We start from the raw sequence: 27,838 nt of genomic DNA on the forward strand, positions 1-27,838 counted from the left end.
TGCCCTAGCGAGGACCCAGGAGTCCTGGAGGAAACCAGCTGGCTGGGTGCTCCCTGCAGGACGCAGGAGCTGAGAACTAAGGCAGCCCTGGGTGTATAACCAGTGGGGAGAGGGAGGGCCCCTGTGCATATCGCAGTGAGGAGACTGTACCCAGTTATGGGGCATGGCGTGTCAGAGAGGAGCTATGAGAACAAGGCTAGTCTGGACATCCCGAGACTCAGGGAGCCCCTTGGAAGAGCTCCTCCGAAGGAGGATCCCAAAGGGGCTCAATCCCAGTCTCTCAGCCCCTCCCCTTCTGGGAGCAAGGGGTTCCTCCATCCCACAGACAAAGGCCAAGCCAGAACCCCAGGGCCAGGATCCGATGCTGGTCACATTTGGCCTGGAACGGAGGGGCGGATGGGGAAGAGCTGACTGACTCTCTATCACTCAGTGGCTGGGGGGCATTGCCAGCCTAGCTGATGCAGGGGTCAGAACAGCCGTTTCTGGCCTTGAAATCTATGGAGCAGGATATGGAACAAGAGGTTCTTGGGGACAATTGACTCTTGCTGTCACTGGTGTGACTCACGCTAACCCTGTGTGGCTCTCTGGCTCCTCCTGGTGGTCAGAGCCATCAAGAGGTTTGTGAGTGGCCTGTAGCCTTGGAGCTGCCACAGCCACTCCTTTAGGTCAGACACAGGAATCTGCCTTTACCTTCAGGGATCCCGGGCTCAGTCCCTGAGATGCGGAGGGGAGTTACATTTATTCTGTGAGAGCTAGAGGCTCAAACTGGCCCGGTCACGCCGAGTGCTGCACAGACCCGGACTGAGATCAGGGTCCCGTCGCGTCAGGTGCTGCGCAGACCTGACTGAGATCAGGGCCCCGTCGTGCCGGGTGCTGCGCAGACCCGGACTGAGATCAGGGCCCCGTCGCGCCGTGCTGCGCAGACCTGACTGAGATCAGGGCCCCGTCGCGCCGGGTGCTGCACAGACCCGAACTGAGATCAGGGCCCCGTCGCGCCGGGTGCTGCGCAGACCCGGACTGAGATCAGCGCCCCGTCGCGCCGGGTGCTGTGCAGACCCGGACTGAGATCAGATCCTTGTCACGCTGGGTGCTGCGCAGACCCTGACTGAGATTGGGACCCATCACACTGCACAGACCCAGCAGAGATAAGGGCACCCTCAGGCTGGGAGCTGCACAGACACACGGTGAGAGACAGTCCCAGCCCCAAAGAGCACTGTCTGGGATTCTGATTATTGGGCATGCAAAGCAAGGCCACACCCTTTGTTGCTTATGTAGACCAAGCTGTATTCCCAGCCGGGTCCCTCGCCCCCACTATGGCCAGCCCCTCGCCCCATTCCGAACAGGTCCCGCAGCCAGGCCTTTTTTGCATTTTAAAAGCTGGATAACACAGAGCTCAGCCTCCCTGAGCAATGACCTGTGTGACCCTTTAGTGAAGTAAACTGGGGCACCAGCTTTGTCCAGGACTGGGACACAGGAGCTTGCCCCTAAAGGGGGTACCGGCTCCAGTCTGGCCCCAGGGTGGGGAACTGGCTGGTTCAGGTGGGCAGGACCCTCTCCTTTGTGGGCAGGCCCAATAGAGAAGCTGAGGACTGAATGGCCCCGGGCCCAAAGCCCACCCCAGGGCTGTCCCTTGGGATGGGGGCAGTGCATCCCTGGGGCTGCTGGGAGGGGGAAATGTAGCTGGCTTCAGTTTCCAGCTGTTGGTTCTTGTTCTGCCTTTCTCAGTGAGCCTAAAGAGCCCTTTAGTAACGAGTATTGTCTCCCTGTGACACCATCATCAAGTCACCTCTCTACTTTCTCTTCGAGAAGCTCAACGGATGGAGTTCTTTAAGTCACACTCTAAGGCACTTTCTCCAGCCCCGCGACCATTTTTGTGGCTCTTCTCTGCACCCTCTCTAATTGTTCAACACCCTTTTTAAAATGTGGCCCCTCCTCATGAGCTGGACGCACCACTCCAGCACTGGTCTCCCTAGTGCCATTTGCAAAGGTAACATTCCCTCCCTGCTCCTACTCACTATGCTCCAGTCTACACAGCCAAGGGTCGCACTGGCCCTTTTTGCCACAGCATGGCACTGGGAGCTCATGTGGAGTTGCTTGTACACTGAGACCCCTAAATCCTTCCAGAGTCACTGCTGTCCAGGATATAGTCCCCATTCTGTAGGCGTGGCCTGCAGCCCTTGTTCCTAGACTTGATCAAGTTTGCACATGACACACAAATTGGGGGAGTGGTAAGTAATGAAGAGGACAAGTCACTGATTCGGAGTGATCTGGATTGCTTGGTAAACTGGGCGCAAGCAAACAAATAGTGTTTTAGTACAGCTCAATGTCAACGTATACATCTGGGAACAAAGAGCATGGGGCATGCTTACAGGATGGGGGACTCTATCCTGGCAAGCAGTGACTCTGCAAAAGATTTGGGGGTTGTGGCGTGTAATCAGCCAGTCAGGAGCTACCGGTGTGACACTGTGGTCAAAATAGCTAATCTGATCTTGGGATGCATAAACAGGGGAATCTCGAGTAGGAGTAAAGAGGTTCTTTTACCTCTGTATTGGACACTGGTGAGATCGCTGCTGGAATCCTGTGTCCAGTTCTGGTGCCCACAATTCAAGAAGGATGTTGATAAATAGGAGAGGGTTTAGAAAAGTCACAAGAATGATTTAAGGATTAGAAAACATGCCTTATAGTGAGAGACTCCAAGAGCTGAATCTGGTTAGCTTAACAAAGCAAAGGTTGAAGGGTTACTTGATCTCAGTCACCTACATGTAGAATAAATATTTAATAATGGGCTCTTCAATCTAGCAGGGACAGGTATAACACGATCCAATGGCTGGAAGTTGAAGCTAGACTAATTCAGACTGGAAATCAGGCATAAATATTTAATGGTGAGAGTAATTAGCCATTAGGACAATTTACTAAGGGCTGTGGTGGATTCTCTGTCACTGACCATTTTAGAATCAAGACTGGATGTTTTTCTAAAAGATCTGCTCTTCTTAAAGAACTTCCAGTTTCCATTCGAATTTTTTCCATCTAAATTTTTCCCCCCAATCAATTTCACATATAATGTTCCTCAACTTTGGGAAATTAGCCCTTCTGAAGAATCAAGTCTATGTTACTGGTTGGGACTGTTTTCTGTTTGCCCATTTGGAATGTAATTGGGTCATGATCTCTGGTCCCTAGGCAACCAGCACCTTCCAGGCCAGTGATTCATTCATCTTTATCTGTGTATGGTGGAACACCTCTGGGGCTGATGCCAATGGCCTTCAGACCCTGCAGTACCTGCCAAAAGGTGTGGCAAAGGTGGCTGGATAGCTCATTTAGCTCAACACAGCAGAGCCCATTCATGACATCCCATGCAGTGTTGTTTGCAGTGTTGGGCCCAGGGTATTAGAGAGACAATGTGGGTGAGGCCCAGGGCCGGCTCTGGCTTTTTGGCCGCCCGAAGCAAAAAAAAACCCTGCAGGGCAGCCGGAGCCAGGGTGCAGGGGGACTCCCTACGCTGCAGATGTGCCCCGGCTAGCGGGGGAAGGGGGAGGGAGCAGGGGGGAGAGAGAGAGAAGGGGGGCGGCCAGGGCTGCGGCGGGGCGCTGCCACGCGGCCCCGCTGCCTGCCGGGAGGGCTCTGTGCTGCTCCGGTCGGCTGGGAGGGAAGGACGCGGGCTGCCCTGCCGGGCTTGCTGAGGGGCGCTTCCATCCTCCACGCCGCGCGGCCGGAGCGGAACACCACCAAAAAAAAAAAAAAGTGGCCGTGCCGCCCTAGCATTGGGTGGAATGCCGCCTCCTACAAGCTGCCGTCCCAAGCACCAGGTTACTCAGCCTGGAGCCGGCCCTGGTGAGGCCATATCTTTTATTGGACCAACTTCTGTTGGTGAGAGAGACAAGTGTTGAGATACACAAATGTAGCTTGAAAGCTGGTCTCTTTCACCTACAGAAGGTGGTCTCTGCATTTTGATTGTCTCACAAGCTGCATGTGAGGGTCTGTTTCTATTTTCAGCTTGCCCGCTTGGTGTCCGTCTCCCTGAGATATGTCTTTCCTAATTGCCAAAAGCCCATGCTGTCACACAGGTGTGGCAATTGAGCCAAGTAACTCACCATCTGTGCCATCTCCCTCATATGACCAATGAAACCGTTGCATGCAAGTTAGCTGTAGAGCAAGGATGGTGATTGGTTGAGTTACCTCTGATCTCACAATGGTCTAGAACTCTTGGCCTGGTGTGGATACATGCCTTACTGTAGCTGTACACAACGCAGGTGTAATTTGTAAAGTCAAAATGGCTGAGAACTTTAAAAATGGACAGTAACAAACTGCGAAACCCAGTGATGATCGAACCTGGTGATATTCTGAACCAAAAGAGCTCACAGCCATGCTTATAGCTGCTTCCATCCCTTCACGCTGACTCCACAGACAGTGTAGGCCTCCGAGTGACACACACACACACGACAATTGTGGAATCTTATTATATAGATATTCTGATATAGTGCTGGATAGAGCTCCCAGTGACTGTTCTTCCTCCTTTCACACATTGAAGGTATTCTTGTGTTGTGCTATTATCAGATCCATGGCTTGTACTGCCCAGCAGCGGGTGGTGCTTCTGTATATCAACCACTGTGAGCTCCAAGCAATGGCTCTTGTCTCGTGGGTTTCTTATCAAGCACCTGCATTTGCCCACTAGCCTCCAGCACTTAGTCACATTCCTCCAGTCTAATATTGGTGCTCATCATTGTTGCTGGGATTACATTGCAGCTGGCTTTGCAGTCCAGCTGGAGTCCAATCGGTTGTCGATCCAATAGCATAGTTGCAAATATGGCAGTTGAATGGTGGGCAGCTTTCTCCTGCAGTGCATGGACACTGAGTGAGTGTCTCTGGACCTGCTAAAGTTATACTGTAGATCTCCTCTTCCCCACTGGAAGTCTCTACATCCTTAGTCACTACATATACTGGCATGGAGACACGAAATGGTTCTATATTCCACATCCCTTGCACCATTGTCCATAGACTGGGCATTTTCCTTTCTGCCTTTCATGCCACTCACTGGACCATGATGGCTGCATTCTTGGCTGGTATGTCTCTGTCCTGCTTCCTGGGTTCCTTTAGCTTGAGCCTGTGTACTTGGTCTGCACCAGTGACTGTCACTGTTTTGCTCCTTCCCCAGACAGTTTAGCTGCCCTTGCTGTTCGGAGGCATTTCTCTAGGGTTAGATCGGTTTCTTTCCACAATCTTTCCAATAAGCTGGAATCATGTGTCCCACAAATGATCCTGTCTCTACTTAGGGAATCTTTAATGTCTCCAGAGTTACATATGGACGCCTGTGTTCTCAGCTCTTTAACATAATTATCTATTTCCCGTTCTGATTCTTGTTTCCAGGTTAAAAAAGGTATCTCTCTACAATCGCTTTCTCTTCTGGGGTTGCTATATTCAGGCCTGGCTCCCTGCTCTAACCACTAGATTCCATTCCCCTCACCTGAGTTCTGTCCCTGGCTTTGGGAGGAGAATGGGGTACAGTTAAGGCTACGTTTTAGTCATGGGTATTTTTAGTAAAAGTCATGGACAGGTCATAGGTAGTAAGCAAGAATTCATGGCCTGTGACCTGTCCATGACTTGTACTACATATCCCTGAGTAAATCTTGGGTGCTCTGGGGGTGGCGGCTCAGGGGGCGCGTGGGTGCTCTTGGGGGGACAGCGGCGTGCAGCCTGGGACCCCCACTGCTACTCGGAGGTGGGTGCGCAGTGGCTCGAGACTGCCCCAGCAGCGGCTGGTGTGGCTGGCCCACAGACTGCCCGAGCTGCTTGGGTGGCCCCCAGGCCAGCCACACCAGCCGCTGCAGAAGTCACAGAGGTCCCGGAAAGTCTCAGAATCTGTGACAGACTCGCAGCCCTAGGTATAGTGTGTTGGGGAGTGGGCAGGGGCTGGTCGTCAGGACTCCTGGGTTCTATTCCTGGCTCTAGAAGAGGAGAGAGGGGGAAAGTTAAAGGGAGGGGGTGTTAATTAGATTAATTATGATATTTGCATAGATGTTCCCTGCAGCCCTGAAAGTCAGGGTGGAACACTGGCTAGAGCACTAGACTGCAATTTAAGAAACCTGAGTTCTGATCCTTGCTCTGTCACAGACCCGGCCTCGCTCTGTGCCTCAGTTTCTCCATCTGTAAAATAGGGATAATGATACTGACCTCCTTTGTACAGTGCTTTGAGATGCATTGATTAAAAGTGCTATATAAGAGCTATGATTATTTTATAACTCAAATTTATATTATATATAAAAGGGATGTGATATAGTGGATGATATCCCAAGCTGTATCTTGGTATTGGTAGCAGCATTATGCTGAAAACGAATTTTTGGAGAGGAAAAGGCCTGGTTGATATTGCTCTTGGTACGGGCACTGATGGAGTAGGTGAACAGAACAGTGGCAGACATGCTTGCAGGAGTTTGTGTTGCATTTTGATGAGTACACTGGACCAACTTCATATAGTCCCCAGAGCACCAAGTCCTGGGAGCTCCATCACCGGGGCTGGATGACCAGAAATGGAGCTAAGAGCCACTTTCCTTTGCTTTGGGCTTGGACTTGGGCTGGGACAGTTCAGGAGTCGCAGAGGCTCCTGTTATCCAAAGTTGTCGCTGACATTGGCCAACGTGAACCTGCAGCCAGATGCACATGCTATATGGAGCCCTTTCCAGGACCCAAAGATCTGATGGGATTACACTGGACCCTGGATTCAGTTATCAAACAATACAAATTAGAAAGAAGATGAAGCTAACGAACCAGCGAAGACAAGAAGAGGAGTGGCTTGATGACTCCCCACCCAGATTTCAGAGTAGCAGCTGTGTTAGTCTGTATCTGCAAAAAGAACAGGAGTACTTGTGGCACCTTAGAGACTAACAAATTTATTTGAGCATAAGCTTTCGTGGGCCACAGCCCACTTCATCGGATGCATGTAGTGGAAAATACAGTAGGAAGATAGATATATACACAGAGAACATGAAACAATGGGTGTTACCATACACACTCTAAGGAGAGTGATCAGTTAAGGTGAGCTTTTATCAGCAGGAGAGAAAAAGAACTGTTTGTAGTGGTAATGAAAATGGCCCATTTCCCCACCCAGAGGTAGCTTTGGTGGTGATGGCGGTGACACCTAGAAACAACTTGACGGAGTGAGGCTGCAGGTGTGCTGAGACCAGACAGCCTCTCATGCTGACCACTACTGTCTAACTGTTACCTTGTGCTCCCCCATCTCTCTGTCTCTCTACCCCTCTGTTGTCTCCTGTCTTATACTTAGATTGTAGGCTCTGCGGAGCAGGGTCTGTGTGTTCTGCATTTGAACAATGCCTAGCACAATGGGGCCCTGTCTGTGAACCAGGCTCCTAGGCGCTGCGGTAATACACGTAATAAATAATCACAATCCTGTAAAATTGCCAGCAGACACGACTCTCGCTGCATGGTTTGGTTGCGAGCTTTCTGGAAACTCGGAAAAGCCACTTGCACTTAAAAAGCAGGCTGACCCCTCCCCGGCCTCCAGGACAGGGCAGCCCGTGACCTTCTGGGAAAGTAAAGCGGGGTCTAATCCGGTTTGTCAGTGAAAGGGAGCCGGGACCTTTCCCCTCTCGGGGCACCAACCCCGATCCAGCCCCAGGGCAGGTGGACTGGCAGGCTCGGGGGTGGGCAATGGGATTTGGGACCGTCCCTCTCCCGTTAATTACATGACAACAGCACCTGAGGCGGCAGAGCACGGACCAGCTCTTTCGGGTAACGCATGTGGCAGCGGAGGAGCTCGGAAAGCAAAGTCCTCCCCATCCCGAAGCACGATTGGCTGCAAAGAGTGTCCATCTCTCTGGCAGAGCGCACGGATTGGTGGGTGGGCGAGGGCCGAGGTTATGAATGGAAAGCCGCTGGGGGCGGGGCTGCAAGCAGGAAGTGGCGGCAGGTGGGGGCTCTGAGCGCGTGCTGTAGCGTGAGTTGGGTGCAGGGTGGGTCTCGCGCACCCTGCCGGGGGAGGGGCGTGCATAGGGGTCTTGGGGGAAGGGGGAATCCTCAGAGCGGGGGAGGTTCTGGGGGGTGGTGAAGGCCCCCCCGCGGTGCAGGGGGCATAGGCCTTGCCCGGACTGGGGAGACACCAGGTGTGAGCTGGGGGCTGGGCACAGGAAAAGTGGAAGGGGATGCACTGGGGTATGTGCAGGCACTTGTGGGTGCAGATGTTGCTGCAATATAAGGGTGCACCGTGCAATGAGGGCACTGTCATGGGGTGTGTGTGATGCTGAGATGTAGCCGCCTCTGGGGTGAGGCATGGGGGCAGTTTATACAGGATCCTTTATCTAGCCGCCTCTGGGGTGCTGCATCTTGGGGTTTATGTGTCATTGTACAGTTGTGCTTGGGAGGGCAATTGTGTGGTTGTGTAGGTCAGTCAGGTAGGCCATTGCATGAGCGTGCGGTTGTGCATGTGGCTGTGTCCCTGGTTGTGCATATGCCACATTGGCTCAGCTGTGGGGCAATAGCCCTGGCTGTCCTCATTGACCTTCTGCTGTAGCTGTTACAGGCGGGGACAATAACCAGCCTAGGGATGAATATGGAAGTGGGAAGGGAGTGGGGTCTCGTGGTTAGATCACGGGCTGTGGGTTGGGACTGAGGGCACCCATGCTCTCCCCGCAGGCTGGCCAGCAAAATGGTGGACTCGCAGTATGTGCTGCCCAATGACGTGGGGCTGGCGCTCCTGGACTGCAGCGAGGCCTTCCGGCTGCTGCTGCGGGGCGAGCGGCTCTACGCGCACTACCTGTCACGTGCCTGCTGGTATGGGGGGCTGGTTGTGCTGCTCCAGACCTCACCTGAAGCACCAGCCATCTATGTGCTGCTTTCCCGCCTCTTCCGTGCCCAGGACCCTGACCAGCTGGGGGAATTGGCACGCTCCACTGGCCTCACTGACCAGGAGTACCAGGTACCACCATATCCAGATACCTGGGTTCTGTCTCTAGCTCTAGAAGGGGAGTAGGGTCTAGTGGGTTAGAGCACTGGGGAGGGGCTGGGAGGTTGGTCTCCTGGGTTTCTTTGGCTCTGGGAGGGGATTGGGTGTTAGTAGGTTAGAGTGGGGGGGAGGGAGGGAGGGAGCCAGGATTCCTGGGTTCTCCCTGGCACTGAAGTGCCTGGCTGGACCCTGATCATTCCTCTCCCCACCTAGGCGTTCCTGGTTTACGCTGCTGGCGTCTTTTCCAACATGGGGAACTACAAATCTTTTGGGGACACCAAGTTTGTGCCCAACTTGCCCAAGGTGAGTCTGTGGATGCAAGGGGTGGAGGGAGGGGCCACATGCCAGAGTCATGGGGATGGAACATATTTTGGAGTCTCCATGGGGAGACACTGCTCCCCAGACACAGCATCATCCTCTTGCCAAGAGCTCTGTGCCAGATGCCTTCCCTCTCATTGGCTATGGGGCAGGTCCCTGATTGAGTTGAATGTTCCATGGAGGGAGACTGTTTGGCCCTCCCTCACCTCATGGCTCCAGCCCACTTATCCCCCCCTCCATCACAGCTGTACCCCTTTCCCCCCAGGATAAGCTCCGGCGACTGATCTGGCAGAGCCAGGCATTCCAGGAGCAGCCGGAGGAGATGAAGTTGCTGTGGGATAGGTGTGGGGAGCTGATGTTCTCGCTGGACGCACAGCAGAGACAGCTGGGACTTAGAGAGAAGGTAATGCCCCATGCATACACATGATGATTCTAGTCTGGGGAGGGGCTTGAGAGCAACCAGGATGGATTGATTTAAATAATCTATTGTCATCTTGTTTTGCCTTTGTACTTTTTAGTTGTTTTCCTAAAGAAAGGTTTATTCTCATTGGTTATTATAAATCATTCAAACAGATTGATTTATAGATTCATGAATTCTAAGGCTACGAGGAACCTCTGCGGTCATCTAGTCTAATCTCCTGTATAACACAGGCCATAGGACTGCCCTGAATTAATTCCTGGTTGAACTAGAGCAGTGGTTTTCAAACTTTTTTCCGGGGACCCAGTTGAAGAAAATTGTTGATGCCTGTGACCCAACAGAGCTGGGAATGAGGGGTTTGAGGTGTGGGAGGGGCTCAGGGCTGGGGCAGAGGGTTGGGGTGCGTAGGTGAGGGCTGTGAGGTGGGGCCAGGAATGAGGGGTTCAGGGTGTGGGAAGGGGCTCTGGGTTGGAGCAGGGGGTTGGGGTGCAGGAGGGGGTCTGGGCTCGGGGTGCAGGTTCTGGGCTGGGGCTGTGGATGAGGAGTTTGAGGTGCAGGAAGGGCTCTGGGTTTGGGTGAGCTCAGGGTGGGGGCAGGGAGTTGGGGTGTAGGAGGGGGTAAGGGCTCTGGGTTGGGGGTGCAGGCTCTGGGGTGGGGCTGGGCAGTAGGGGTTTAGGGTGCAGGAAGGGGTTCCAGGTTTGGGGGGGCTCAGGGCTGGGGCAGGGGATTGGAGCACGGACTTACCTCCGGTGGCTCCCGGTCAGCAGCACAGCTGGGGTGCAGAGGCAGGCTTCCCAACAGTCCTCGCACCGCGGACTGTGCTGCACCTGAAGCAGCCAGCAGGAGGTCCGGCTCCTAGGCAGAGGCATGCAAGTGGCTCTGCGCAGCTCTTGCCTGCAGGCACCGCCCCTCCCCCAGCTCCCATTGGCTGGGAACTGGCCAATGGAAGTGCGGAGCTGGTGCTTGGGGTAGGGGCAGTGCACGGAGCCCTGTGACCCCCCTGCTTAGAAGCTGGACCCGCTGCTTGCCACTTCCAGGCTGCAGCACGGTGTCAGAATAGGTAGGCACTAGCCTGTCTTAGCTGGGCAGCACCGCTGACGGGACTTTTAACGTCCCGGTCGGCGGTGCTGACCAGAGCGACCCAGTGCCTTCCATGCTGCGACCTGACCCAAACTTTGAAAAACACTGAACTCAAGCACTAAATTAAGGCGGAAGCTTTTGTGCAGAACAGAAACTGAAAGAGCTGTGGTTTGAGGTAATGCAGATAGCAAAGTTTGCTCATTGTCAAACTAATGGCGTGCCCAGGTCTCCCTCTGCTCCAGCCTCAGGACACGTAGGCCGTTGTGACATGTATAAAGCTTGACTCGTCCTCAGCCATTAAAGATGGTTTAGCCCCAATTGCTCATATAATTACACAAGCCGTGCACTTTCCCCCTTAAAGATTTGAGGAGGGCTCATCCATGCAGCATATTATATTATTGTGTATTTCTTTCAGTGTTTCTGTTGGTTTGCAGTAAGTTTTGGCCTTGCCAGAGCCTGTCAGAAGTTCAAACTGAATTTGAAACACACATTGAAGAACAGTTAGCCAAAGAATCAAAAAGTTAATAGCACTTTCTTTTTTTAAAGGACATCAGAAGCAAAAAGCCTGCAAAACAACCAGTGGGGCCACTGGACAATGGAGATGCTAAAGGAGCACTCAGGATGATAAGGTCATTGCAGAGAAACTAAACGAATTCTTTGCATTGGTCTTCACGGCTGAGAATGTTAGGAAAATTCCCAAACCTGACCCATTCTTTTTAGGTGACAAAGCCAAGGAACTGTCACAGATTGAGGTGTCATTAGAGGTTTTGGAACAAATTGATAAACTAAACAGTAATAAGTCACCAGGCCCAGATGGCATTCACCCAAGAGTTCTGAAGGAACTCAAATGTGAAATTGCAGAACTATTAACTGTACTTTGTCATTTAAATCAAATGACTGGAGGATAGCTAATATGGTCAGTTAACTCACGCGATTAACTCAAAAAAATTAATCGCCATTAATCACACTGTTAAACAGTAGAATACCAATTGAAATTTATTAAATATTTTTGGATGCTTTTCTACATTTTGAAAAATATCAATTTCAGTTACAACACAGAATACAAAGTGTACAGGGCTCTCTTTATATTATTTTTATTACAAATATTTGCATTGTAAAAACGATAAACAAAAGAAATAGTATTTTTCAGTTCACCTCATACAAGTACTGTAGTGCAATCTCTTTATCATGAAAGTGCAACTTACAAATGTAGGTTTTTTTGTGACATAACTGCACTCAAAAACAAAACTTTAGAGCAGAGGTGGGCAAACTTTTTGGCACAAGGGCCACATCAGGGAATAGAAATTGTATGGCGGGCCATGAATGCTCACAAAATTGGGGTTGGGGTGCGGGAGGGGGTGCTGGCTCTGGGTGGGGCTGGAGATGAGGAATTTGGGGTGTAGGAGGATGCTCTAGGCTGGGACTGAAGGGTTCAGAGGGCAGGAGGGGATCAGGGCGGGGGGAGGGGTGTGGGAAGGGGTGCAGGTTCCGGCTGGTGGTGCAACTCTGGGGTGGGGCTGGGGAATGAGAGATTTGGGGTGCAGGAGAGTGCTCCAGGGTGGGATCGAGGGGTTTGGAGAGGAGAATCAGAGCTGGGGCAGGGGGTTGGGGCACGGGGAGAGGCTCAGGGGGTGCAGGCTCCAAGTGGCACTTACCACAAGCGGCTCCCAGAAGCAGTGGCATGTCCCTTCTCCAGGTCGTACGCACAGGCGCAGCCAGGCGGCTCTGCTCGCTGCCCCATCCGCAGGTGCTGCCCCTGCAGCTCCCACTGGAGCATGTAGGAGCCGGAGCGGTTCCGGAACATCCCACAGCTTCCGGGAGTGGCGTGGTGTGGCCCGACCCAGTACTCCAGACGGAGCAGGGCCAAGCCATATGGTGCAGCCATGACCCAGCGCCCCGGCTGGAGCACCAGAGCAGGGCCAAGCCATTGATGCAGCTCGCAGGCCATCTGAAAACGGCTCCGGGCCGTAGTTTGCCCACCCCTCCTTTAGAGCCTACAAGTCCACTCAGTCCTACTTCTTATTCAGCCAATCGCTAAGAGAAACAAGTTTGTTTACATTTACAGGAGATAATGCTGCCCACTTGTTAATTACAATGTCACCTGAAAGTGAGAACAGGTGTTCACATGGCCCTGTTGTAGCTGGTGTCGCAACAGACTTACGTGCCAGATGCGCTAAAGATTCATATACTTCTTCATGCTTCAGCCGTCGTTCCAAAGGACATTCTTCCATTCTGATGACGCTCATTTAAAAAAAAAAAAAAATGCGTTAATTAAATTTGTGACTGAACTCCTTGGGGGAGAATTGTATGTCCTCTGCTCTGTTTTACCCGCATTCTGCCATATATTTCATGTTATAGCAGTCTTGGATGATAACCCAGCACATGTTGTTTGTTTTAAGAACACTTTCACTGCACATTTGACAAAATGCAAAAAATATACCAATGTGAAATTTCTAAAGATAGCTGCAGCACTCAACCCAAGATTTAAAACTCTAAAGTGCCTTCCAAAATCTGAGAGGGACGAGGTGTCGAGCATGCTTTCAGTCTTAAAAGAGCAACATTCCGATGTGGAAACTACAGAACCCAAACCACCAAAAAAGAAAAATCAACCTTCTGCTGGTGACATCTGACTCAGATGACGAAAATGAATTTGCATCAGTCCGCATTGCTTTGGATCATTATCAAGCAGAACCCGTCATCAGCATGGACGCATGTCCTCTGGAATGATGGTTGAAGCATCAAGAGACACGTGAATCTTTAGTACATCTGGCATGTAAATATCTTGCAACACCGGCTACAACAGTGCCCTGCAAACACCTGTTCTCACTTTCAGGTGACATTGTAAACAAGAAGCAGGCAGCAGTATCTTCTGCAAATGTAAATAAACTTGTTCGAGTGATTGACTGAATGAGAAGTAGGACTGATTGAACTTGCAGGCTCGAAATTTTTACATTTTTATTTTTGAATGCAGGTTTTTTGTACATAATTCTACATTTGTAAGTTCAACTTTCATGATAAAGAGATTGCACTACAGTACTTGTATTAGGTGCATTGAAAAATGCTGTTTCTTTTGTTTTTTTACAGTGCAAACGTTTGTGTTAAAAATAAAGTGAGCACTGTAGACTTTGTATTTTGTATTGTAATTGAAATCAATATATTTTAAAATGTAGAAAACATCCAAAAATATTTAAATAAATGGTATTCTATTATTGTTTAACAGCACGATTAATTGCAATTAATTTTTTTAATAGCTTGACAGCCCTAGTTGAAACTATAGTAAAGAACAAAATTGTCAGACACATAGATGAACTTAATTTGTGGGGGAAGAGTCAACATGGTTTTTGTAAAAGAAAAGCATGCTTCACCAATCTACTAGAATTCTTTGAGGGGGTCAACAAGCACGTGGACAAGGGGGATCCAGTGGATACAGTGTACTTAGATTTTCAGAAAGTCTTTGATGAAGTCCCTTACCAAAGGCTCTTAAGCAAAGTAAGTTGTCATGGGATAAGAGGGAAGATAGAAAACAAAGGGTAGGAATAATTATCAGTTTTCAGACTGGAGAGAGGTAAATGATGGTGTCCCCCAGGGATCTGTACTGGGCCCAGTCCTATTCAACATATTCATAAATGATCTGAAAAAAGGAGTAAACAGTGAGGTGGCAAAATGTGCAGATGATACAAAACTACTCTAGATAGTCAAGTCCCAAGCAGACTGCGAAGAGCTACAAAAGAATCTCACAAAACTGGGTGACTGGGCAACAAAATGGCAGATGAAATTCAATGTTGATAAATGCGAAGTAGTGCACATTGGAAAACATAATCCCAACTATACATATAAAATGATGGGGTCTAAATTAGCTGTTACCACTCAAGAAAGAGATCTTGGAGTCATTGTGGATAGTTCTCTGAAAACATCCACTCAATGTGCAGCAGCAGTCAAAAAAGCGAATAGAATGTTGGGAATCATTAAGAAAGGGATCGATAATAAGACAGAAATATCATATTGCCTCTATATAAATCCATGGTATGCCCACATCTTGAATACTGCATGCAGATGTGATCGCCCCATCTCAAAAAAGATATATTGGAATTGGAAAAGTTTCAGAAAAAGGCAACAAAAATGATTAGAGGTACGGAACAGCTTCCCTATGAGGAGAGATTAATAAGCCTGGGACTTTTCAGCTTGGAAAAGAGAAGACTAAGGGTGCTATGATAGAGGTCTATAAAATCATGACAGGTATGGAGAAAGTAAATAAGGAAGTGTTATTTACTTCTTCTCATAATACACAAACTAGAGGTCACCAAATGAAATGAATAGGTAGCAGGTTTAAAACAAACAAAAGGAAGTATTTTTTCACACAACACATTGTCAACCTGTGGAACTCCTTGCCAGAGGATGTTGTGAAGGCCAAGACTATAACAGGGTTCAAAAAAGAACTAGATAAGTTCATGGAGGATAGTTCCATCAATGGCTATTAGCCAGGATGGGCAGGGATGGTGTCCCTAGCCTCTGTTTACCAGAAGCTGGGAGTGGGCAACAGGGGATGGATCACTTGATGATTACCTGTTCTGTTCATTCCCTCTGGGGCACCTGGTATTGGCCACTGTCGGAAGACAGGATACTGGGCTAGATGGACCTTTGGTCTGATCCAGTATGGCTGTTCTTATTTTCTTTGGAAAGAGAAATTGATAGAATGATAAAAAATTAATGTAAAGTAAAAAATGTGATTTAAAAAAATGAATGTCTATCTGACCTGGCAGCCCGAGGAGATGAGGAGTCAGTGGGCATGGCTGGCGGCAGGGGTGTCTCAGTGGGTGTGGCTGACAGCAAGGAGACAGGGGTGCCTCAGTGGGTGTGGCTGGTGGCAGGGAGATGGGGGTTCAATGGGCATGGCTGGTGGCGGGGAGGGGATGTGTGAGCGGTTTCAGTTGGTGGCGGGGAGGGGGGGTTGGTGGTCTCTCTGTAACACCCTGCCCTCCCCTTCAGGGTACCACCACCTATTTCTCTGGGAACTGCTGTTTGGAGGATGCCCAGCTAGCCCAGAAATTCCTCGACTCGCAGGTACTTGCTGGCGCGCTGACATGGGACATCTCCCCGGTTCCCCCCAGGCAGCCCCAAGGCCTGACCACCTCCGTGGGGTGTGTCTGCTGCCTCTGCATTGCTATGGCCCTTGTGTCCATAGGGCAGTGCCCAGCATCAGACCTCCTGGGGTCTGCGCCCTCCAGGTTTCCCATCCCCCACTCTGATTCCAGTGCCTCTGCATGGGGTTGTCGGGTGCCCACTGAAGTGGGGGGTCAGATGGGGTAAATCTCCCACCCCCTCCAACACCATCTCTGCATCTTTCAGAACATCAGTGCCTACAACACACGGCTCTTCAAGGAGAAGGACAAGACAGGGCAGACATGCTACGAGGTGCGACTGGCATCAGTGCTGGGCACTGGTAAGACTCCCCCTTCTCTGCCCCCTCACTGCTTGGATCCCCCTGGTCTGTGCTCCCCACAGTGCCCACCTACCTGAGCTCCTCTGACCTGTGCTTCCCGGATCTCTCCCCAATCCCCCAACCTGTACTCCCCCCTCACCTGCTGCCTGGATCCCACCCTCATGCTTAGCTCCCAGCCTGTGCTCCCCACTCTCTCCCTTCCCCCATTGAATTATCTGTCTCTCTGGGTCTCTCCCCAGATGCACCCGTCGACCATGAGCTGGCCCCCAAGCTACGCAGCTTTGAGTTTGAGGGCTGCACGTTCCGTGTGACCCGCGGGGACTACGCACCCCTGCTGGAGAGAGTGGTGGAGAACCTACAGTGCACCAAGGCATGTGTCCCCCTGCCGCCCCCGCTCTGTGTGTGCACTGAGCTGTGGGGGGCTCTGTGGTGGCGGGGAGGGAGGTTTCTCCCAGTGGCTTTTGTAGGTTTTAAACCCTAACTCTGCCACCAAGGGGAAACCGTAGTTTTATATCCAGAGAGAGAAGATAGTCTTAGGGACAAAGGACTGAGAGCCTGAACTCCTGGGTTCTGTTCCCAGTTCTGGGAGGAGAGTGGGGAGGAGCTGGGAGCCAGGACTCCTGGGTTCTCACTTCCTGGGGTTGAGATGGTGATGGGGGAGGAGGAATTTATTGGGGGGTGGGGAGAGGAATGGCTGAAGCCAGATGAATAGTCGTTGTTGAGCTACGTTTCTGCCCCTCTTCTCTCCCAGGCTCATGCTGCCAACACCAACCAGGAGCACATGCTGGAGCATTACATCCGTAGCTTCACTCAGGGTTCCATTGCGGCCCACAAGGAAGGTTCCCGCTGCTGGATCCGTGACAAGGGGCCTATTGTCGAAAGGTGGGGGCTGGGAACCGGGACTCCTGGGTTCTGTCCCCAGCTGTGGGAGGGAAGTGGGGTTCAGTGGGTTAGAGCAGGGAAGGCTGGCAGCCAGGGGTTTTGAGAGAAGTTAGGTGCCAGCTGCGGGGGGGGGGGGCTGGGAGAGGAGAGGGGTTTTTTGATAGGGACATTTGCCTCCTGGGATCAGCAAACCAGGGGGCTTGTCTCTTAGAGCCCCCCCAGTCCAGGGCAGGCCAGGCCATTTAATGTGCTCTCTCCCTCCACAGTTATATCGGCTTTATTGAAAGCTACCGAGACCCCTATGGCTCCCGGGGGGAGTTTGAAGGTAAAACACGAGGCCCCCAGATCCCAGCCTCAAAGGACCCTGGGGAACCAGGAGGGGTTGGAGTAGTGGGAGGGAGGGGATGGGTAGGGTGTGTGTGTGTGTGTGTGTGTGTGTGTGTGTTTTTTTTTACTGGGTGTGCTTTTGTGCTGTAACTGTTAGGGTGTTTGCTGGGGGGAGTTGGTTGTGTAGTCGTGTAATGTCATTCTTTCAGTGTGGGGTGTGGCTGGGTGTCCCTTGCAATTGTGTACTGTAGGTGTGTTTTGGAGATGATGGTCGTATATTGTAATTGCTTTGTGGGAGTTAGAGGGGAGGGGTATAGTTTTGTGCGACTGTTGGGGTGTTTTGTGGGGGGTTGCGTTCTTCAATGGGTTTGGGGGGGTTGAGGTGGTGATGGTGGGCAGAGGGTGGCTGGCTGTCAGGGACGGGGCAGTACTATCCAGCCCCGTCCACAGCACCCGCTTTCCCCCCCACCCCCCTCCCAGGATTTGTGGCTGTCGTGAACAAGGCCATGAGCGCCAAGTTTGCGCGGCTGGTGGAGTCGGCTGAGCAGCTGCTGCTGGAGCTGCCCTGGCCCCGTGCCTTTGAGAAGGACACCTTCCTCACGCCGGACTTCACCTCGCTGGATGTGCTGACCTTCGCAGGCAGTGGGATCCCGGCTGGCATCAACATCCCCAACTGTGAGCACTACCCACAATCCTCTGCGCCCCTGCCCACAGTGCTCTGCACCTCCCCGGGGGCTACCCAGAATCCTCTTTGCCTGCATCCCTTCCCAGAATCCCATGTGCCTCCCAGGAGCTATCCACAGTCCTCTTCCACCCTGACACTATCCAAAATCCCCTGCATCTGCATTGCTGGGGGGAGTTGGTTGTGTAGTCGTGTAATGTCATTCTTTCAGTGGGGGGTGTGGCTGTGTGTCCCTTGCAATTGTGTACTGTAGGTGTGTTTTGGAGATGGTGGTCGTATATTGTAATTGCTTTGTGGGAGTTAGAGGGGAGGGGTATAGTTTTGTGCGACTGTTGGGGTGTTTTGTGGGGGGTTGCGTTCTTCAGTGGGTTTGGGGGGGGTTGAGGTGGTGATGGTGGGCAGAGGGTGGCTGGCTGTCAGGGACGGGGCAGTATTATCCAGCCCCGTCCACAGCACCCGCTTTCCCCCCCACCCCCATCCCAGGATTTGTGGCTGTCGTGAATAAGGCCATGGCCATTGGCACGGGAGACCAGACCATATGTAAGGCCCGCTGGTCTGTCCCCTTGACATGCTGTCGCCTCATGGTGAGTGTTGGCCTCGATGCCCTAGCAAGGTCCTATAGGGCGCTATGCTGCAGGGTGGATTCAATAGGGGCTGTTTTCCCTTTGCAATCAGTTCTGACCCCAATGCGGCACTAGGGGGCACTGTGCTGCAGCGAGCAGGGTGGAGGGTACAATAGGCGCTCTTGTTACACTCCAGCCCAGGGACAGTTTTAAAACTGGAGTTTTATTAAGCTCTGTATCAAAACCCGAACACACCCCCACACGTTGCACAAGCCCCATTACTGCTCAGTGCTTTCAGAGCACAGATGCTGCTGCTGCAACCAGAGCTTCCCCTTTGGACCCCCTTTGACAGACCTTCAATCTTTAAAGGGACATGGCACAGGTAAATCTAACCCTGACCTTCCCTTTAGAGTACTACATTCCCCCCATTCCTGTAGTGTCTTCCCAAGCAAAATAGAACCCAGTCCATCCGTTTGCATTATTAGCAATAGTCCCAGCACATCACTGTCCTTGTCATTCGAGCCTCTCGTCCGTCACAAGTTCTGGGACTGATGATGGGGCCTTCTGCAGCTCTCTCCCATTTATTTCACATTCAGCAGAAAGCTTCTGCAGCAATTTTAGTTCCGCTGTCCAACAGAATAGTCGGTTCTGAACACCTTCAATTAGGGTGACCAGATGTCCCTATTTCATAGGGACAGTCCTGGTATTTGGGGCTTTGTCTTATATAGGCGCCTATTACTCCCCAGCCCCTGTCCCAATTTTTCACACTTGCTGGTCACCCTATCTTCAGTCCCCAAAGATGTTCATATCTTATGGAATAACAGTTCCTATGTGATTGGTGGCATCACCATGTAACTCCAAGTCACTGGGCATATGGCAAGCTACTTAGAAAAACACACTAAATTAACAGAATTACAAACTATCTAGAGCTGTAAAACGCTGTAGATCAACATCCACAGTGTAATTCAATATCCCCTACATCAGTCTTGGATAGAATGGCGGATAAGGTGCAGGAATAGGTACTGGGTATGACATGTGACAAACATGAGGACACCCTCCTGGTGCATTCACCGGTCCAATAGTTGGATTTAGATATTGATAAGTAGGTGCCCTAACTGTTCGTATATCAGCATCTGCAGGGCTCTTCTCTTCCTAGTCAGCCGACCCTGTGTGTCAATGATCTGTCCTCCAGGGAGCACTGCTGGTTTCAGGTTCCATGGTCACATTTTGATAATCCTGTCTTTCAACGGCTCTTGCAAATATCCCATCAATGTGACCAGCAGTTTCCCAACGTACAGGGTCAACAGGATCCTCATTTCCCAGCTGGGGAAGAAATATATGTGGATTCAGAGTTTCTGTGCCATGGGCAGCATCGGATACCATCAGCAATGTAGTTCATCTTCACTCTCACTTTGAGTCCCTGGAGTCCGATTTCCTGTCCTCATCTTGATTTCCTTCGGTGTTAGTTTGCCTTGTCCTGTGTGTCTTCTGTAGTGGTGTTACATCCAAGGGGAAGTCATAGGGAAGTAGAAGATAGGGTTCTTCACTGCAAACATTTCCTGTCCTGTTTTCTGCTTGTGCTTCATAGACTAGACCAGGGGTAGTCAATAGGCGGATCACAGGCCCAATCTGGATTGCCAGATGCTTTTGAACATCTTTTTATTTACGTATTATTATCGTTGTTGTTGTTGGGTTTTATTATTTTCCCTGGAGTCTGGACCTTGACTATACCTTGACCAAGAAATTTGGACTTTGACCAAAATATAATTGACTATCCCTGTGTCGCGGAGTATCGGGGGACTCTGGGCCCTGCATCCCCGGCTTCCTGCGATTCACCATGACTCTCAGCCAGCCAGTAAAGCAGAAGGTTTGTTTGGATGACAGGAATACAGTCCAAGATAGGTCTTGCAGGCACAGACAACAGGGCCCCCCTCAGTTAGGTCCATCTGGGTGTCCCAGGCATCCCAGCCCCCCTTGGGAGGTCAGAGCAATCTCTGCCTCCCAGCCATCTCTCCAGCCCGCTTCCAGCACTCTGCCTTCAGCGAACCTTCCCCCGGCCTTTGTTCAGTTTCCCCGGCCAAGGAGTCCCCTGGCCTCCAACCCCTTCCTGGGCTCCCATGCTACACGCCCAGGTATTCGCCCTCGGGCAGACTCAGACTCCCATCCCCCAATGCAGACTATCCAGCCACACTCCCCTGTCAGCATTCACACACCACAGTAAGAACAGGCCCAGTTCGTCACACCCTGGACTAGACAGTCCCCTTCCCTGTGAAGTACTACATGATTTTTTTATCTTCCCACTACAATCTTAATTTGTCTGGTTCCCTTCTCTCTGGGAGACTCTGGATGAGTACTGGTGCACCTGGCAAGAGGGCAGCACCATGCACTTTCTAATCACAGTGATTCCTTTCGTGAGTAGCAGATTTTTCAGAACATGTTGATGCTGGTTTGTAAGCTTCTTTCATCTGCTGTTTTCATTTCTCAGCATAATCTTTACGGTTCCCAGGTGCAGACTGAGAGTTTATAGATCAACCAAATGCAACGTCAATGGGCAAATATGCTGAACTTCCATATAATAAACAGAAGGATGAGAACCAAGTAGCTCATTTCATGTACAGTTATAGGCAAAAATCACTTTATTAAGGGAATCCTACTAATTTGACTTTTGTTCTTCTGGCAAGGTTTTCAACCTACTCAGCAGAGCCTGATTCAGCCTTTCCACATGCCCTTTGCCCCATGGATGCTTTGGAGTTGTGCAGGGAGTTTCAGTTTTACTGTAGTGCTGTAACCTTTGGAATAAATGATTTTCAAACTCTGCCTCTTGGATCCTTTGGGGGAAACCAAATTTTAAAACAGTCACCGAAGATCTAGTCTGCCATGGTGTTTCCTGACTCGGTGGTGGGAGGGAAGGTTTAGACATACCTAGTGAAGTGATCCCTTATGACTAAGATGTATTCATATCCTCCTTTGCTTCTATCTAGATGCAAGAAGTCTCTTGATACAAGCCCAAATGGTTCTGTTGTAACTATGAGTTAATGGTGCTCTGGTAGGCTGGTGAGGGTTCTTTTGCTTGTTGCGTGGACAGACTCTAGTGACAATGTCTGTCTTTCTTCGTCTGTGGCCAATAAAACCGATCTCTTGCAAGACTGATTACTTGCTCTGCTCCTCAATGTCCCATCTCTTCATGTGGTTCTTGATGTACCTGCTTTTGGATTTTTCAGGTAATACGAGGTAGCTTGGTTTCCAGTAAAGTCATATCTGTAGCACAGCATCATATTTTCAGTGAGAATCAGACCTGTGAGGCAGACCGTACTTTCTGTCTCAGATCAAGGGCTGGGAGTAGCAAATCCTGAGATGTGTCATCTTGTGCTGTTTTTGAGAGCTGCAGGGGAAGTTCAGTTGCATCTTTTTCCTGGTAATAGGACCTTAATATACCCTTAGTTCTGGCAGGCTCTGATTAGTTTTTCCCTCCAAGTAACTCCTGAAGCTCAGTCCTGGGCAAACTGCCCTGATCACAGCTTCCATTGTCTCTGCCTCAGTGTACCCCTTTTGAATTCCACTTTCACTTTGATAAGCCAGACTGTTTAGGCTTAGCCTGTCCTCTTGGTTGGCGTTCCCAGTCTGTCTTGTTGTTCTAAAATCTTTCCTTAGAGTTAGTTCTATTTTCTGGGATGGGGGTGGCAGATTTTCCACAGGGGTTTGGCTTGTTAATTTCATTCATGCTTTCCTGAGACTGTATTTCAAGCCATTTAAATATTTCAGCACTCTGTGTCTGAATTGTCTCTTCTTCAGTTTTCTGTTTGCTCCCCGTTTGCTGCAGCGATGATCTTATCTTGTAATGCCAGCAACGTAGACAGTCCCTGATCCTCCAACTCTTCCTGCAATGGTTTACATATTTGATTAAAGCAAGTCGACATTTTGCTGCAGTTTCACTGCGACTTGTCCCAGAAATGCCCAGAGAGTCGCAGACCATCCTTTGGCTGGTATAAAAGTCCTCCTACCTGCAGTCCTCTAATGCTCTCCCAGCCAAAGTGTTTGTAAATAATGAAATCTTCCCTGGCAGCTTTCCCTGGAACAGTTTACAGCAGCTTCTAGGGAGGTTCATCTCCTGGAGAGGTCAGATCGCTGCAGTTCAGCCTCTCCTGGCTGGGAGTGTAACTCTCCCCTCTCTTAGTCACTGCTGACCCTAGTGCGGTGCTAGGGGGCACTGTGCTTCAGGGAGAAGGTTTGGGGCCACAGTGTGGGGCAGGTGGGGCTGAGCCAAGTGTCTGCTTCCCCACCTCTCCAGATGACGACATCCGCCAGACCGAAGGTTTCAAGAATGTGTCCCTGGGCAACGTGCTGTCAGTGGCTTATGCCACCCAGAAGGACAAACTGACCTTCCTCGCTGAGGAGGACAAGGTGTGTGGGAGCCCGGAGCTGTGGGTCAGGGTTGAGGGGCATTGGCAGAGCTGTGGGGGTTGGGGCAAGGCCAGTGCTGGGATAGCAGCGGTTCTGGGTTGGGACTGAGGGGCACTGAGAGAGCTGGTCAGGAGCCCATGGCTGGGATAACAGGGGGGCAGTGGGTCAGGATTGAGGGGCACTGGCAGAGCTGGGGAGCTTTGGGAGAAGCCAAGGCTGAGATAACATGGATTGTGGGTTGGGAGGAAGGGGCACTGCACACCAGAGCTGGCTGAGGCTGTGGGTCTCTTGCAGGACCTGTACATTAAGTGGAAGGGGCCATCATTTGAGGTGCAGGTCGGGCTTCACGAGCTGCTGGGGCATGGCAGTGGGAAGCTCTTTGTGCAGGTAAGCACCCCCTTGGCAGGGGATGGGGATGGGGGAGGGGGAAAGGATCCCTGTATAAACAGCCCCGGTGCTCCACCCCAGAGGAAGCTGCATCTCTGCTGCAGGCGAGGGATCCCTGCACACAGTGTTTGGGATGATGCTTCTCCCCATGGGCTAGCACGGCTGGTGCGGCGCAGCAGTGCTGGCTGAGGGTGGATGCTAACGTCTCCCCCATTCCACAGGAGGAGAAGGGCACCTGTAACTTCGACAGAGAGGCTGTGATCAACCCGGAGACGGGGGAACTGGTAAGGGGGCTGGGAGGGAAAGTGATGGCGATGGGGGAGGGTGGGGAGAGTAATGATCTTAATGGAGGAAGGGAAGTGGCAGAGCCAGCTTACACTGAACATCTGTGGTCACCTTGGGGTGCCCCCCACCTGCCAGCCCTGCACCCCAACCCCTATAATGTCCTCATGCGTGTCTTCCCCAGACCCCTCCTCCCCACATTACCTATAGGGTCCCATTGGGTATCAGTCCCGGCCCCCTAGCCCTGCCCCCCACATTGCCTATAGGGTTCCCTCAAGTGCCAGCCCTGCCCTCTAACTTTGTCCCCCCCACAGATCCAGAGCTGGTACCGGGGCGGCGAGACATGGGACAGCAAGTTCTCCACCATCGCATCGAGCTACGAGGAGTGTCGAGCCGAGTGCGTGGGGCTCTACCTCTGCCTCAACAAGGACGTGCTCCGGTGAGGGGCCTAGGTGGGGGGGACAAGGCCTATCGCCAGGGCTAGAGACCGTAGGCAGATGGGGAGGGTCACCTGGATGGTGGGTGTGGCTGTCATGGGGGGGATGTCATATTACCTGGGTATGGAGGGGACGGTGGGTGGTGAGGTGGGGGCTGTCACTGGGGACTGTGAGACAGTGGGGGGAGGCTGGGGGATGGCAGGGTCTGGGGTTCGGGGTAATACCCAGAGGGGTGTGTCCTTGCACTTGTTGCTGCCCCCCACTGTCCTGTCCCCCCCAGCTTTTGTATCCAGGCCCCCCACATCCAGACACATCCCCTGTTCTACAGTGTGGGACCTGGTGTATTTGCAGGGGGCTCATCGGGGGTGGATCACGGATGGGGGAACCTTGCGGAGTTTTGGGGGGGTCATGGCTGGGGGGACAGAGGGGGTACCCTACAGAATTTGGGAGAGTTGTCTCGGAATTCAGCAACAGCCCCCCCAGTGGGGGGGATGGGAGGTTGGGGGTTCCCCAGTGGGCCTCCCTCACTCCCTCCTGCCCCCCCCCCCCCCAGGATTTTTGAGCTGGAAGGCGAGGATGCGGATGACGTGATCTACATCAATTGGCTGAACATGGTGCGGGCTGGGCTGCTAGGGCTGGAGTTCTACACCCCTGAGACCGGCACCTGGCGCCAGGTGAGTTGGGGGGGGGCCCACTGGCCCTTTAAAAGGAGTCAGGGCAGTCTTTGACTCCTCCTCTGGGGGAGGTGGCAGGCAGGGCTGTAGTGTGTGGGGGGAGCCAGGGTTCTATCCCAGCCCTGGGAGGGGAGTGGGATCTAGTGGATTAGAGCGGAGGGGGGCTGGGAGCCAGGACTCCTGGGCTCATCACTGCACCTTGCTGCTCTCCCCCAGGCTCACATGCAGGCGCGCTTCGTGATCCTGCGGGTACTGCTGGAGGCAGGCGAGGGGCTGGTGTCGCTGCAACACACCACGGGCGCTGACGGCAAACCCGATGCACTCATCACTCTCAACCGCAACAAGATCCTGCCTGTGGGGAAGCCGGCCATCGAGCGGTTCCTGCGCAGGCTGCAGGTGAGGGGTAGGGCAGGGCTGCAGGGAGCAAGCTGGGGGCTCAGTAGGGGGCGCTCTCCTCTCACAGTCAGTGCTGGCCCCAATGGGGGTGCTGTGCTACTCGACAGTGGGGCTCAGTGAGGCAGTGCTTGTTCTTGTGCGGGGGACCATGATGGGGGTGGTGGGGCCATGGCTGTGTTGTGGGGGCAGGGGGCAGTTCTGCCGGGGGTGGCCTGGCTGGGTCTCAGCCCCCTTTGTGTTGCAGGTGCTGAAGTCGACGGCAGATGTGGCGGGGGGCCGGGCACTCTACGGGGGTTTCTCAGCCGTGACAGACGAGGGGCCTGAGCGTTTCCTGAGCCTGCGCGACACCGTGCTGCTACGCAAGGAGGCACGCAAGATGTTTGTGCAGGCCAACACCCGTCTGGAAGGTATGGAATCCCCCAGCACTGCCCAGCCCTCTATCTACCTCACTACGGGGTAACACTGCCTGGAGGGTATGGAGTCCCCCCGATTCCCCCATGCACCCTGCTCTGGGGTGACACTCACGTGGCGGGTACAATTCTGCCACACAACTCCCACCCAGCTCCCCCCCTCAGGTAACTGAGCCTTGGTTTACCCCAGTCCTATGCCAGCTGGGAGTTCAGACCCGTGGGGCATTGGTGCCAGGTGAAGAGGGCGCAGAGAAGGCGTGGTGGGCTAAAATTGGAGCCCATGAGGAGTGATTGACGTGACAAGGTAGGGGCAGGTGGAAGGGTACAGGAGCAGGGGGTGGGTGCAATATAGAGGGCTGTGATGGAGCAGGGGGTGGGAGAAACACCGTGACCCCCTCTCACCTCCTCTGCCTCTGCAGGCAAGAACATGAGACATGACCTGTGTGTGTGTGAGAGAGAGAGAGAGAAAGGAGTGGGGTGAAGGTGAGGTGGGGGGCTGTGATGAGGACAATGCCATGACCCTGTCTCCCCCTCCGTCCTCCTCAGGCGAGGATGTGACCCTGGTGCAATACGAGGGTACTGCAGCCGGACTGATCCGCTCCTTCTCCGAGCGATTCCCTGAGGATGCTGAGCTCTTGGAGCGCCATCTGCTGGAGCTGTCGGACGCCGACTCCCACTTCTGGGCAAGCCGGGGCTGAGAACAGGGAGACCCAACCCCCACACTGCACAGGGGACTCAATACACTCAGCTTTTGTACCTGCCTCTTGTCTCTTTCTGCTGCGTCTGATGTGTCAAACAAGGCTGGGGGAGCTTGTCCCACATGAGCATTAATGGGGCTCCTCACCACAGCCTCAGCAAAATGGCAGGAGGTTTAATGGGCCTTAGTGTCTAACACCCACTCCCCCAACTTCTGCCAGAAGTCCTGGCTCCCATTCCCTTCCACCAGCACAAGCCACCAAAACAACTTCCTTCCCAGAGTCGGGCATAGAACCCAAGAGTCCTAGCCTCCAGTTCCCCCTACTCTAACCACTAGACGCTATTCCCTTCCCAGAGAACCCTGAGAAGTTTCAGTACATCCAAATTCAAGGTAATATGTCTGGGAGCCAACAATGCAGGTTCAGGCAGTGACTCAGAAAAGGACGTAGCTGGCATCAAAAATAATTGCCTCACTATGAGCTCCCCGTGCAGCCCTGCAGCCAAAAGGGCTAATGTGACCCTTGGGTGTACGAGCCGGGATAGCGAGTAGCAGGGAATGATCTTGCCTATGCCCCCAGTGTCAGTGTGATTGCTGCTCGAATGCTGTGTTCGGTTTGGGTGTACACACTTCCAGCAGGGTGTGGAACGTTCAAAGGAGGGCCACAAAAATGAGCCAGGATTGCATGATGGGCTCAGTCTATTCAGCTGATCGAAGCTAAGGGTGAGAGCTGACTTGATCGCTGGGTGTAGGTACTTACACTTGGAAACGAGAGCAGGTAGTGGAGACTTTTCACCACGGCTGCAAAGACATAGCAAGACCCAACAGCTGGAAGTTGAATTTAGACCGATTTAACCTTGATCTCAGATGCAAGTTCCACAGCCATTCAAAGGGCTTCCCCAAAGAGGTGGAGGGATTCACCATGGCTTGGAGCCTTTAACGAGACATCTTACTTTAATCCAGCACCTGGGAGAAATGATACAGCCGGTGTGTGCTGGAGGGCTTGGGCTGGATGGGTGTGGTAGTCTGTTTTGGGCATGGAATCTCTGAATTCCCCTGCTCATTCCCTTTCCTGTCATGTCACAGGGGGTGATCCTCTTTCTGCAGAGCCGTATGAAGTATCTGGGCCCGGCCTCAGCTCAGCTGGGATCTCCAGGAGCCAGACCCGTGCATTTCAGCCTCTCATTTTCAAAGGAGAGTGGCCCAGCTGGCTTAGGGGGCAGGGGAAGGGGCTGCTGGCTCTGATCTGGGCCTCGGGCCTGGGAGGGACTGGTTGGTGCGGGGGTATGGGATACAGGGCCTTTCCCCTCCTGGGGACACCGGCACTGGTGCCTGTACTGTGGGTCAGTCAAGTTGGGGTTCCCACCATAGCTCCTAGGGGGACCATCTTGTCCCTTGGAGGCTGGATCCAGGAGGAAGTCAGGTTCTTGGGGTGACTCCTCCCTTGCAGGAGCTGCTCTGCTTCCACTCTCTGCCCGCCCCTTTCCCGTCGCCGAGCGC

The 27,838-nt window shown here is 52.3% G+C and overlaps 1 protein-coding gene across 1 annotated transcript; it reads left to right on the plus strand.

Annotated features, from left to right (window-relative positions):
* The first annotated feature begins 7,921 nt into the window (after positions 1-7,921).
* On the plus strand, positions 7,922-26,405 carry DPP3 (dipeptidyl peptidase 3). The gene is made up of 18 exons (XM_054034464.1): positions 7,922-7,942; positions 8,638-8,920; positions 9,161-9,250; positions 9,531-9,668; positions 15,750-15,824; positions 16,110-16,203; positions 16,443-16,573; positions 16,955-17,085; positions 17,352-17,410; positions 17,893-18,087; positions 22,946-23,058; positions 23,353-23,445; positions 23,667-23,729; positions 24,042-24,166; positions 24,718-24,838; positions 25,055-25,234; positions 25,479-25,641; positions 26,191-26,405. Exons 2-18 carry the CDS (start codon positions 8,651-8,653, stop codon positions 26,340-26,342), a joined length of 2,193 nt encoding a protein of 730 aa, XP_053890439.1. The 5' UTR covers positions 7,922-7,942; positions 8,638-8,650; the 3' UTR covers positions 26,343-26,405.
* The last annotated feature ends 1,433 nt before the right edge of the window (positions 26,406-27,838 follow it).

The sequence above is a fragment of the Malaclemys terrapin genome, chromosome 7 (assembly GCF_027887155.1).
Source record: "Malaclemys terrapin pileata isolate rMalTer1 chromosome 7, rMalTer1.hap1, whole genome shotgun sequence".
Classification (NCBI taxonomy): domain Eukaryota; kingdom Metazoa; phylum Chordata; order Testudines; family Emydidae; genus Malaclemys; species Malaclemys terrapin.